General features: G+C 38.9%; 1 protein-coding gene across 8 annotated transcripts in view; it reads left to right on the top strand.

Annotated features, from left to right (window-relative positions):
* The window catches only part of Hydin (HYDIN axonemal central pair apparatus protein), a 261,224-nt gene that overhangs the window by 73,065 nt on the left and 175,044 nt on the right, over positions 1–13,115 (top strand). For all 8 annotated transcript variants that reach the window (XM_048355151.1, XM_048355155.1, XM_048355153.1 and 5 more), the window contains one exon: positions 2,946–3,129. In XM_048355151.1, coding sequence (XP_048211108.1) covers positions 2,946–3,129 — 184 coding nt within the window. The remainder of the gene's footprint in view (positions 1–2,945; positions 3,130–13,115) is intronic.

The raw sequence follows: 13,115 nt of genomic DNA, 5'->3' as shown, positions 1-13,115 counted from the left end.
TATAATTTTACTATTATTATTAAGGTATTGTATAGAGGGGCTACCGTTTCATAAGTCAGGTAATGAGTACATTTAAGAAATTTACTTTATTGCTATAATAGGGGTGATGTACAGAGGCATTACATTAACATGAGTACATTTTTGGGGGGACCATGTCACCCCTTTCTTCACTTTCCCCCTAGTTTTACCATGTCTTTTATTGATTTAGTGTCAGAACAGCATTGGACAAAAGCAGTACTTTTGTTTTGTGTTTTATTTCCAGGTAGGAAGATTGAGTTAATTATACTCCTCCATCCATGGAACATTGTCATCCTTCCTTCACACTAAGCATTTTATTTATCTTCTTACATCCCACATGCCATTAATTCTTCTAAAACATATTGTTCTAATGCACATTAATATGTGCATTTTATGTGAATATGTTCTTGTGTAATAGAAATTGCTCTGGGAGATGGAAGCTAGATAGATGTCATATTTTGCATTCAGGTTTCTCCTTTTCAGTAGGCTCTATGTATTAAGATCTGTTCTGGTTGCTGTGTGTGTTGCTCTGGCAGCTGCAGACTGTCCTCAGTTCTAGAACCATAAACTTTTTCTGTGATTCTTTCAGCCAAAACCTTGGCTCATGTTAGTGCTTGCATGTTAGGCTACCCTGGAAAAGTCTGGACTACCTCAATCTCAGATTAATTTTTAAAATGACTTATTTTCAATTTTAAGATTGAAAATAATAAAATTTAGAACATAAAGATATTCATAATGATGAAGATGAAAACCAATTCTAACCTTACAACTCAGAAAAAAACTATGAATATTTCTAAATTTGTTCTGTTTCACAGTAAGCAAATTTTCCCTTTCTCTTGATGTTTTATTACAAAATTGGAATTACTTTGTACTTTACACTTTGTAATCTGCTTTTTCATTTTAAAAGTATTTCTGATCTTTGAAAATACTGACAAACGTGGGTATCAGTGGCTTATGCCAATAACTCTAGCTACTCAGAAGGCTGAGATCTGGGGATCGTGGTTCAAAGCCAGCTCAGCCAGCCTCTATGAGGCTCTTATCTCCAATTAACCAACAAAAAGCTGGAAGTAGAGGTGTAGCTTAAGTAATACAGCACTAGCATTGAGTAAAAAAGCTAAGGGACAGCAACCAGGCCCTGAGTTCAAGCTCCACTATTCACACACAAACACACACACACACACACACACACACACACGTTCCACTTAATATTTTAACAGCTGCTTATTTTTCCATTAGTACAAATATATCATAAGAGAGCAGGTTGATTAGCACTAGGAGATTCAAACTATAAAAGACCCATCTTGAGTTTCAGGCTCATTCTTTCATCTTAACCTGTAATTTGAGACAAGAATCCTAATCCTTCTGAATCCCAGTTTTATCATCTGTGAAATGGGACCACTGACCATCATAGTAATTACCCTAGATAGTGGTTGTGAGCATTAAGTTATATGATGATACATAGGAAGGGTTCAGAAAGTATCCAGTAGCTATAATATTTATAATTCTCATTTAACCAACTTTTCAGTATCTTACATCAAATTTGCTGACTTTATTTGGTATCATTCCCACACTTTAATAAACAGCATTATGCCTTTGTTTATATCCATGATTGTTTCTTGAGAATTTATTCCTGCAAGTGAAATTTGTTGTTTCAAAGGGTATATAATTTTATGTCTTTCAGATACCTGTCAAATAACAAAATAAAAAAGAACTAGATCCTTTTCTTTTGAGCTGATTTAATTTGCCCCACTCTGCCAGCAGTATAGAAAGTCTGCTGCTGGTTACCTTGGACACTGCTTCCCACCCAGAAATCAAAAGGAAGCCAGCCCATAATGCTTTCTTCCTTGGAAGCAGGACACACTGAATCCTTTCCTGGACGACTTTATGTGGTGTGACCAAAGGACTCTGAACACTGGAGTTATTAAAACAGAGCTTGTGGTTTACATGAAGTCATTTAGAAAAGAGTTGGGGACAGGATAGGAATTCAATGACTTTAGGTTCTTAGTCAGTCCTCACTTGCTAAATATGCCTGTCACCACTGGCAAGAACAGTACAAAGCTGGGAACGGGGTCATATGTCCTGGAAGTGGTACAATCCAGCCCACAGAATTCAGGTGGAAGCTCAGGTGTTGAGGGAGAGTTGGAAAAGTCTACTTTTCTGATTGATATTATGAATAACAAAAGCTAGAAAGAGAAGAAGAGGCATGCTTGGGGTATAGCTTGAGCATAGTGTATACTTGGCAATTTAGTGGTTACCTATGGTTGACCCAGGGCTTAAACCAGTATTGATAAGAGTACCTGGTCTTTCCCAGGAGCTAAATCAGGTCCTGGGTTCATTTAAGCCTTTTCCTTTGATGGAGGAGCTCTATTCTTCCTATCTCTATGATATATGGGCAGGCACTGAGGCTTAGCAGAATTAGGTAACTCCCAAAGTAACAGAGCTATAAATAGCTCATAAAAAATCAGTATCTAAACCTAGTCCTTGCGAGCTCCTAACTTGATTCCCTAGATAGCTAACAACTAAGAAAGCATTAAAGCTTAAGCAAGTTTAACCAGAACAAAATCACCCTTGCAGTATAAGAGGCAAAGTAGATGTTAAATATTTTAAAAGCAGTCTGGAAAACACAATTACCTAAAAGAAAATATTTGTCTAGATACATAAGAAATCAAGAATAAACAAATGGGCCTTCTGTAAGGGAAAGGATCCCAAGAGGACTTCTGGAAGGAAGTAACTAAAGATGAGCAACCTTGGTCTTTGAAAGAGCTTGAGTACTGAGTACAAGGTCACCCAGCTAGTATGTTACAGACTTGGGGCCTGGCTGGATCGCCCTCAGGTAAAGGGCCAAGGACATTTCCAGAAGGAGGTATGGTACAAAGTTCTTCATAGAAGTACCAAAAGGAAACTCTCATCTCCTGTGTTTTCTTTAGGGTCTGTGATGATCTGAGCAAAGAAGAAAAGTATGAAACTGATGCATTTCTTGAAGAGTGCATTATTGATCCCTCACTCCGAGAACGTCTTTCCATTCTCTCTCGTACCTTTGAGAATCAAAGGAGGCTGGTTCAGGGAGACAGCATGCTCTTCCCGAATAACATTTTCACGATTGAGCCCCTGGTGAGTACATAAATGAAATCGAAGCACTCAATAAGCACAAATCAGAATTGAGAGCTGTTTTGGTGACAGTCCTCCCTCTGGGACTGTCATAGTGAGTTTTGAGAAAGGAGAGACTCCATCTGAAGGGCTTCATCATTGATGTGAGACGTCGGATAAAGATTAGGAATGAGCAGAGAATGCCCACAGGTGACACTTCCTGTGCAGCTGTCGCCAAGTTACCATACTTCCTGTGGACTTCCCACTTTGTCTCACTTGGATATATATTATCTTAAACAGTCCCATAAGATATAATTAGAACATGAAGAAGGGGTCTATTGCTAATAATTTTGAGATACATAGATCTACCATTCGAAAGGCTTGCTCTAAGACTTCCGTAAGGCTTAAATATGCTAGTGTATTCTGTAACCCTCGGAAGTGCTTTTGCTTCAGAGACCTACCTACTCTGGATCTGATGTTATATAGGTCCCCTTGTGTGAATCATTAGGAAAGACAGTAAGAAAAATACAGTAGTTCTCAGGTAAGGCCATTATCACAGGTGAAGAAGTGGAGGATTCTTCAAAGAACCTTGAACTTGGACTTGCAGGACAGACAAGACGTTCAGAGAACAAAATTGTAGGTGTGCCTGGAATGGTTCGTGCAAAGCTTCAAGAGTAGACCAGTTTGCCTGCAGTATAAAGCTAAAGCGGGAAATAAGGTTGGAGATGTGAGTTGAGGTCAAAACTCCTGCCAAATCTGAAGACTCTCCAGGGTTCAGCTAAGCAGAGGGATCTTTAGTTATAATGGGCTAGATCAGCAAAAGGTTAAAGCAGGGTGAGGACCAAAAGTGAAAAATGGGTTAAGTATAGGAATATGGAAAAGGTCAGGAAAAAGTCAGAAAGGAATTACTGGAAAAACCAATCAAGTAGCTGAGCTGTGCTGAGTAGGGAAGAGCCATGGGTCATGATAATCTCAGATATGTCAACGTCCACCCTACTCAAGCTTCTTCACAGCCAGTAGTGGAGAGCCAGGCTAATGATTGCACATCCTGTTTCTCTTGCCTTCTGGAGGTGGATGGTGCTGAAATTATGAATGTGGTGGTCAGGGAGAGTTGGATGGGAGGCCCACAGAGAAGTCCTGCCCATGTCCAAGTTCAGAGTAGCAAGATAAAATTACCTCAGACTCTATTCATCTTATGCGTCTTCCCATAACCCATTACTCCATGATGGAAATGTGCATGGAAACAATGCCCATGGCGGCCATACTAACTTACATTTTCATTCCCACACATGTGCTGTGAAACATAATCTCCAATATACTGGTGAGCTCCAGATAAAAGCTGAATTTAGCATTCTTTGTCACAAGTCATCTTTTCCCCATTACAAATAAAAACATTTTCTTTAAGTAGTAATAAGCAGAAACGGTCCTTTTCTAAGTGAGACTGGTTTGTTTACTTTACATAAGAAAAAGACACCCCTGTGATAGTAATCTGTGAAGTTAATTTACATTAGAAGTGGTCTTTATGGACTCCATAATGATTTCTGTCTTTTCCATCCATGGTTCACTTTTTGTTCTTGTAATAGTGTTTGTTAGCTGGTTCTTGACAATTTTCACAAAATGAAAACGAAGACCTGAAGCTTCCCCAGTGTCTTTTACCAGTAATTCAGATCAAAACAGCAAAGTTATTGTCAGATATGGTGACATAATTTCCAGTTCTAATTGCTAAGGTATATTAATGGGCTTCACTGTGACATTTCCATGCATGCATATGTCATGCTTCAGTCATACCCCCCTCTCCTAGTTTGCTCTATGGCTGAATAATGCTCCATTGAGTATATTGACTGTATTTTCTTTGTTCATTTATTGATGGGCACCTAGGACCAGTCCCATAGCTTGTCATTATGAATACGCTGAAATAAGCATGTGCATGCAGATGTCTCTTACGTATGTTGACTTTATTTTCTTCAAGTTTATACACAGTGGTATAGCTAAGTAATATGGTAGTTCTATTTCTAGTTTCTGAGGAACTTCCATATTATTTTTTTCATACCAGCTCTATTAATTCACATTCCCATAGTGAATTGTTAAAGTTAGATCTCCTTCCTCTCCTCTTACCACTTAAAGATCTTGATTATTTCATATAAATTTAGTTCTTACTCATGAATGCAATATAATCTTACCTTAGAAACTAATTTTGAAGGTACTGGATGAGAAAAATTCTGCCTTTTCTCTATCACTGGGATTTGAAAACTCAAGGCCTTGTTCTTGGTTGGCTTGCTTGCTTGGCTAATGCCCTACCACTTGAATCATGCCTACAGCCTGACTTTTTGCTGTTTGTTTTAGAGAGGGAATCTTGTGGACCATTCTGCCTATGCCAGCTTTGAATTGTGATCCTTTTGACCTCAGCCTCCATGGTAGCTAGGATTACAGGTGGAGCCACTCGTGCCCAGCTAACACAATGTACTTTTTACCCTTGAGATCTTAGCTTTCTGATGTGCGCAAATGAATGCTACATTAGGCTCAGATGAGTGATTTGAGGAGACTTTATTTTATTTTATTTTTTGCCAGTCCTGGGGCTTGGACTCAGGGCCTGAGCACTGTCCCTGGCTTCCTTTTTGCTCAAAGCTAGCACTCTACCACTTGAGCCACAGCACCACTTCTGGCCTTTTCTGTTTATGTGGTGCTGAGGAATTGAACCCAGGGCTTCATGCATGCAAGGTGAGCACTCTACCACTAAGCCATATTCCTAGCCCTTGAGGAGACTTTAGAGGAGACAGGAAACCTGAACAGAATAGGGGAAGAAAGGTAAAGTTGGAGTGAATAGAAAAGGAAGAGAATGTTTACAGTTGGGAAAATTATGAAAGCAGCAACATCAAGAGGAATCCACTGGTTGTGGCAGATTCCATGACCATGGGCAGATGAGCTTTCCTAGTTAGAGAGAAGAATGAAGGATGTTTGCCACCCCCATTGTCTCCTACTGACAGTACTTTTCTGGACACTGGATCTTGGAGATAGTAATGAGACTTCTTTGCAAAAGGGTATGCTTGAATAAATTTTGGGGAAAAAAACGTTTCAAGAGAAGTTGTTTCTGTAAGTGCTTGTGTCTCTTTGATCATCTGAATGGGATATGGAAGAGTATGATGTTTTTGGTAGAGATTGGCAAGTCAGGAGCCCTAATTTAACCCCTCACTTTGCCAGTGATAAATGTGATCTTAAACCACCCATCCTGATCTCTTTTTGCTTCACATGCATTGGACTTGGAAACAGTCAGCATTGGGAATATGTTGCTCATGTTGTTGTTGTTTTTTTAACTCAAAAAACATGAATTTTCAGTTTGGGATGAGACTGTGCTACTTACAACCAAGGAATATTTTATTATCACTGGTGCCCAGTATCTAGGCCAGTGTTAATAAGTGAATGAATGAACAAATGAACTAACCATAAATCCACTAATGATAGTGAGTTTTCCCCTGACTATGTCAAATTCCCGATGACTACAGATATCTAGAGAGCTTTGAAAATACAGAACTAAAATCTGTGGGATGGGATTTAGGACCAGAGGCAAGATTTGTGAGTGTCTGTAGGATTCTTCATTAAAGCATGAAATCCTAAGAGGGAGCTTAAAAGGAAAAGTACAGAGGGTACAAGAGGGTCTTTAGCACCATCCCCCCTTAGGGGTCCTAGAAAGAGAGGAGAGGCTGGAACTTCATAGAGAAGGACTAAAGAGAGTTCCTCTACACATAAAATCCTTGTTCTGCCTCATTTTCTGCTAAAGGTCTCTTCTGAATTTGCTCACAGATCAGGTCACTGATGCCAAATGGCCACCACTTAATTTCTAATAGTTGAGCTCTGCATCGGTGATTAGTTTTCCCCTCTAACAGTGTTTTAATAAGCAAGCTTCTTGCTATGAAACATAAAAGATTAGAAGGAAGAATTTCCAGTGATCTAATAATGCATCTTAGTTGTACCTTCTATAAAATACAAGGTGGACACAGAGGCTCAGGTACTACCTTGCTTTCTGATAGCCTCTTTAGTTTCTGTTGTGCACTGAGGAAAGTTTATCTCTTCAAATGAAGTAAATTTTAAAGAGAGATGTCGGGGAGAGGAGGAAACTGCTACCAGAAATTCTAGAAAGAAATACAAATGCATATATATGTACATATATATTTCTATGTATATATTTGTATATATATGTATTTGTGTGTATATATGTGTATATGTATATATATGTACATATATATATATTCTTGTTTTCTTAGGCCTACACTGATTTCTTCAACTGTGTCAGCTAAAACAAAAGGTTAGTGAGTGCCTGGTTGTGTTCTCTGCATATTGAACATCTTATGGGAACATTGCTCCTATTTTAAAGACTCTTCCAATTTAAAGCCAGGAGATTCAATATCAAAAGATCAATCCTGTTCCTAATTTCCAGGAGGTGGTTATGGGTCTGAATTTTAATCACATTGCATTGAAATTCCCACGTAAGAAGTGGTTTGACTCTTCTGGGGGAATGACAAACCGAAACCTTTAGAACTTCCAAGTTTTCCCTCCATTCCTCTACCTGCCCACCACTTGGCCACAGGCTTTGCCCATTGCCTCAGCAAACTTCCTTCTCATGCTTAATCATTAATGTGGCCACAAAAATGATCATCAGGATTCAGGACCAGAGGCATGACCTTTCAAAGTTTGAGACGTTAGAGTTGGGGATCCTCTGTGTTGATGGGGCTGCAGAGCCCTGGCTTGTTTTGTCCCTTCCTGCTAATGTAGGCAGAAGGAAGTGGCAGCCATGTTACTCACAGAGAACTGGGACTTGGTCTTTTGAGAGACTTGGATGTGTTGATTGGTAAAGAAAGGAGAATACCAAGAACCTAGAGTAACCTCAGGACAGGGGGACTTGTTGTATGTGTATGTGCTGGTACTAGGCTTGAACTCAGGACCTGGGTGCTGTCTCTTAGCCTTTTGCCCAAGGCTGGTACTCCACCACTTGAGCCACAGCTCCACTTCGGGTGTTTTGGTGGTTAATTCCTCCTTGGGCTGGCTTCAAACTTGAGCCTCTGGAATAGCTAGGATTCTAGGTATGAGCTATTAGCACCTAGCCTAGGAATGTTTTTTGTTTTGTTGCTTTTGTAAATTTGTACTCAATAATTTGTTGCTATTCTGAAAACAACCAGAATTGTGTAGTCATTACATCATACGGTGTGTGACTGCTATTTACATCAAGTTTCTCACATGTAAATTCTTTGGATAATATCTTGGAGTGCTAATGCCATTAAGCCTCAAATGTTATATTTATTTCTTACCTAGAAAAGGCACTAGGTTCTGTAGAATGATGACTATTTGCCAAGCCACCTGCTTCCATGTTTGTTTTTTCTTTCTTTCCTTGGAAAGGAACTGCGGAATTGAGTCTATTATGTATGTTTTGTGCCTTCCAGAAAAGCAAGTCGAATTGGCTACTTTCAGAAATATAATATTCTATTGTACTAGATGGACCCTGGCTGTACAGAATTTTGACAGTCTCATTCTGTTATTTCCTCTGCGCTGTCTCTTGGGTACTCTAAAAGAAAGAGATTCAAAGACAAAACCACAGCTCTGAAAATTGAGAGGCAAAAGAATATCATAGGGCAAAAAGAGAGAATTAAGTTTTTCCTTTCCACCAGGTATCTAGGAGTCCTCTGAGAAATCACAGCACAGATGTGCTGGCCTTGTCTCTGAACTCTGATGCTACTAGCTCAGGTCACACTTTGAAGGTGCAGCAAGTTCCCAAATATTGAACACTGATATTTTTTCCAAAAAAAAAATCTGAAAGTTTAAAGGCATTTGCCAAGACTGGCCTAGCTGATTGACTAACCATTGGGGAAACTGAGAAAACAACCTTACTTCTTTCTCTTTACCAAGTACGTGTTCCAAAGAAAACTTCATCCATTGTCCCAGGGAAGCTTATGCTTTACCTCACTGAGCCTTGAAAAGGAAATGAAATTTGATAATTTCTTCATTACCATGTAAGTAATAGTAAACCCTGCTTTGTTGGCATCTAAGCCCATAGCAAACGTGCTGTTCTAGCAGTTCATACTGAGAGCTCAGCTCAAATTTAGTCTACTTTCTTTTTCCCCATTTGGCATACCATGTGAGCTCAGCAGAACCAGGTTGGGTAGAAGCCCAGATGGCTACCAAAGAAGGAAGACCTAGCTTTTTCCTGCAGATCCCTGCCACTTCTTGTACCATTAGCCACGAGTCACATTGCAAACATGGGAGCTGACTCTTGGAAATGGATACTAGGACGGAGAATGGAGGACAAGCATCTGCTGAGAACAAACTGTCCTTGACAAGTCATAGCTTCTCTGTTGGTGCAGTTTTTTTCCCTCCATTCCCCAGGCTCTGTTCTTTAGGATTGTCCTTCAAGTTCTTTGTGCTTAGCCTCACTTTTTGCAATTGCATAGGAACATTCAGTATTGTATTGGAGAACCTGTGTGGCTAGAGGAAGGCCTAGAAAAGTCAGAAACATCAAGGTTCTTCTTAGCTCATTACATCAGTTAACACCCATCCTTACTAGAAAAGACACATTTCTGTGCTCTCCAAAGAAAGGCCTGAACATCATATACCACTACCTTCGCTCTGTAAAGCCTAATGGAATTTTCACTGTACTTGCAATGGAAAATGAGCCTTTTGTGAAGCTTCCTCTGGCAGATGGACAAATCTTAGAGCCCTCTCTTAGAAACTGTCATGGTCATTATGTTGAGAATCATAACTTTACCTGATTCAGTTTCTTGTTTCAGCAGATATACAGAAACAAAAAAAAAATCTCTTTCCGTGTCATATGTCAGTTTAATTTTTATTTCTCTGTGATAATTAGGATAATTTATTTTTTCATTTTTGGAGTTTACATTTGTTTTTTGCATTTTCCTTTAAAACAACTTGTATTTTCTCCAAGTAACATCAAAGAAAGCCACAATTTCTCTTATGATATGGAACATTTGTGAGTGATAGAACAGATTATAATGATTAATAGATTATTAATGGCTTTTATTATTGCTATGCATTGATAGGGCTTTGACTCAGAGTATATTTTCAGTTCTCAAGGACAATTCTCCCTTTTTTTTTCTCCTTGTCTTCCTCCTCATCTACCTGCTCATCCTCTTCCTCCTGTTTTTCCTGTTACTCTTGCTTCTTCCTTTGGAAATATCTCATTATATATTCTGTTACTGGCTCAAATGATCATCCTCCCTCATATTCCTGAGCAGCTAGAAAAATTCTTTATGTTGATATTGCTCTAATTCTTTCAGGGAAATGATCTCAAAAATGTTGTTTATGTAGCCAAGAACATCTTCATTTGGGGTGAAGCATAATCAAGTTCATCGGGTATTACAGCTGCTTTTGGCATCCTTAGTCCCCCTCTCCTGCTGTGAACTGGCTAGGCCTTACCCTTTGCCCAACCAGGATAGCCTGGCTGATCTACCAGTGCATTTCTCAGGAGCAGAAACATACTAATGTGGACTACATTTTCCAAAAGAACCTCCTATGAGTCACTGTCCTGAAGGACTTGAACATACGTACACTCAAGGTGTCACACTGTGTTCACCAGACAGGAACTCAAGATTGTGCTGGTGAAAAACAAAGCCTGTGTGAATGTTGTAGAGATTGTGGACTTCTGGTCTTTTGTATGACATTGTGAGAAAGGCGAGGTCTAATCTACCTGTAAAAGGTGGGGAAGCTGGGAAAAAATTATTGTAGAATCTTAGTTCTGCCACTTATTATTATTAGTTTTACATTGGGTAAGACGTTTTAACTACTTTTGGCCTCTATTTTCTTATCTTTAAAATGGAGATAATACTTCTTCATGCAATTGTAAGATTGAAACTAGATAATGTATACAAATACTTAGAACAATGGTAAGAACACGAGCTCTCAGTAAATGCTTACAAAATTATGATTTGGAGTTAGAGAACATGCTAGGCTCTTGGCAGATCCCAGACTATGACTGGAACATATACCCTTGAATAGGGAAACAGTTCATTAATACATGTTATGCAATTACTTAACTTATTAGATCTGAGAGAAAAATAAACATTAAATCCAAGAAGGGAGATAATTACAATGCAACTGAAAGTCATTTTGACAGTTACTTTTTACATCAATGTTATAATGACAGATTAAATCCTCTATACTCAAGCTCTCATTTGAAGAAATGAAAAAGGTCAGTGAAGGGAGAGGAGTCATACAAAGTAAGAAAGACAGAATAAGAGGAGGTTCTAAGTGATTAGGCTGATTGCAGAGGACTGGAAAAAAGGGATATTAATGTTGGAGCCAGGAGGAAATTTTCTGAATGTTTTGATTTTCAGAAATGTTATCACTGAGCAATAAAGAAAGAAAAAAATCTTTTCAGAAATGTAAGTGACATGAAAGTTAATTTCACCAGTATTGGAGAAATAATATGAAATGTTTCAAAGACAGAAGTTATAGTGGGATCATTTTAGACTTATTGGTAGTTTCTGCAGTTTCATCTCTCATTTGCTAGAAAGTTCTATGAGGTTATTTTGTATTTTTAAAAGTTTTTTTATTGTTATCATTAAGGTGTTATACAGAGGGATTACTGTTTTATAAGGCAGGTAATGAGTAAATTTCTTTTTGGGCAGTGTTACCCCTCCCTATTTTTGTCATCCAGCTTTTGATATCAAGAGCAAGAAGTCTAATTTTTATCTGAATTCTAACTGTAAAGGCAGAAGTATCCTTCTACAGGCTCTGTGCCCTTCAAGTGATCTCACTCTGATGACTTCTCTCTGAGAGGAAACTGAATGACCAAACTTCCTGTAGTAGTTCTGAGATGGGAGACCCATCTGTAAACTGATACACCATTGATTAAAGATACGGATGAATGAGCCATGTCATCTGCTTGGCTTTCCATCCAATTTAGCCATGGATACTCCTTATACTCTGTATCACAAAAATCCCACTAATCAAAAGCTTCCATATGTTTTCCATTCATCAGATATGAATCAGACATCTGTGTCAAGATTTTGAAAAGCACCCCAGTAAAAATGCCTAAGTAAATCAAAGTACTTAGAACTTTTCTATTCCCTATGTGATTTAAAAGGTCTCTTTCAGCTCTAAAGTAATGTTACTCAGGTTTCCAGGTGAAAAGAAAATAGCAGCAAAAAGTTACAAAAAGTAAATGGGCACTTGATAATAACTATACAGGGTACATACTGAGTGGATACAAGTAATTCAGCAGATACTTAATGAGCACCTAGGGGCTTCCTCTAGTTCAGGTGCTGGAGGTATAGCAGCCCTGCCCTCTCGGTACTTTTATCCTCTCAGGCCAGTGTGAGATGTGAGAGCCCCCAAGATCCACATGATCTTGCTGCTGTGTCCTAGAGGCTGGGTATCGTCATTCTGAAATCAGGAACAATATTGACTGAAAAAAGCCCACTGATCAAACTGATTGCTTTCATAAATAAGTCCAAGTTGGCTATAGGTGATTTTTGTTTGTTTCCTGTTTTTCATGTTGGTCTTTTTTTTTTTTAATGTCATTTTGTCAGTTGTAGGCCTTTAACTTAGGGCCTGGGCACTGTCCCTGAACTCTTTTGCTCAAGGCTAGCACTCTATCAGTGGGAGCCACAGTGACACTTTCAGTATTTGAGTGGCTAATTGGAGATAAGATAAAATAAGTGACCTTTTCTGATCAAGCTGGCTTTGAATTATGATCCTCAGATCTCAGCCACCTCACTACCGAGGATTACAGGTCTGGGCCACTGGCACCTGACTTTTTTTTTTTTTTTTTTTAAACCGGAACCTGGGTCCTGTCCCTAAGCTTCATTTTGCTCAAGGTTAGCATGCTACCACTTGAGCCACAACTCCGTTTCTGGATTGTTTAGGGTAGTTCATTGATGATAAGAGTCTCCCAGACTTTCCTAACTAGGCTGGCTTTGAACTGTGATCCTCAGATCTTAGAGTCCTGAGCCACCAGTGTCTGGCTTGATGTGGGTCTTTTAAACCTTGTCATTTTTTAAAAAAAT

This window comes from Perognathus longimembris, chromosome 10 (assembly GCF_023159225.1).
Source record: "Perognathus longimembris pacificus isolate PPM17 chromosome 10, ASM2315922v1, whole genome shotgun sequence".
NCBI classification, from domain to species: Eukaryota; Metazoa; Chordata; class Mammalia; order Rodentia; family Heteromyidae; genus Perognathus; species Perognathus longimembris.
This window is presented reverse-complemented; position numbering and strand designations above follow the sequence as displayed.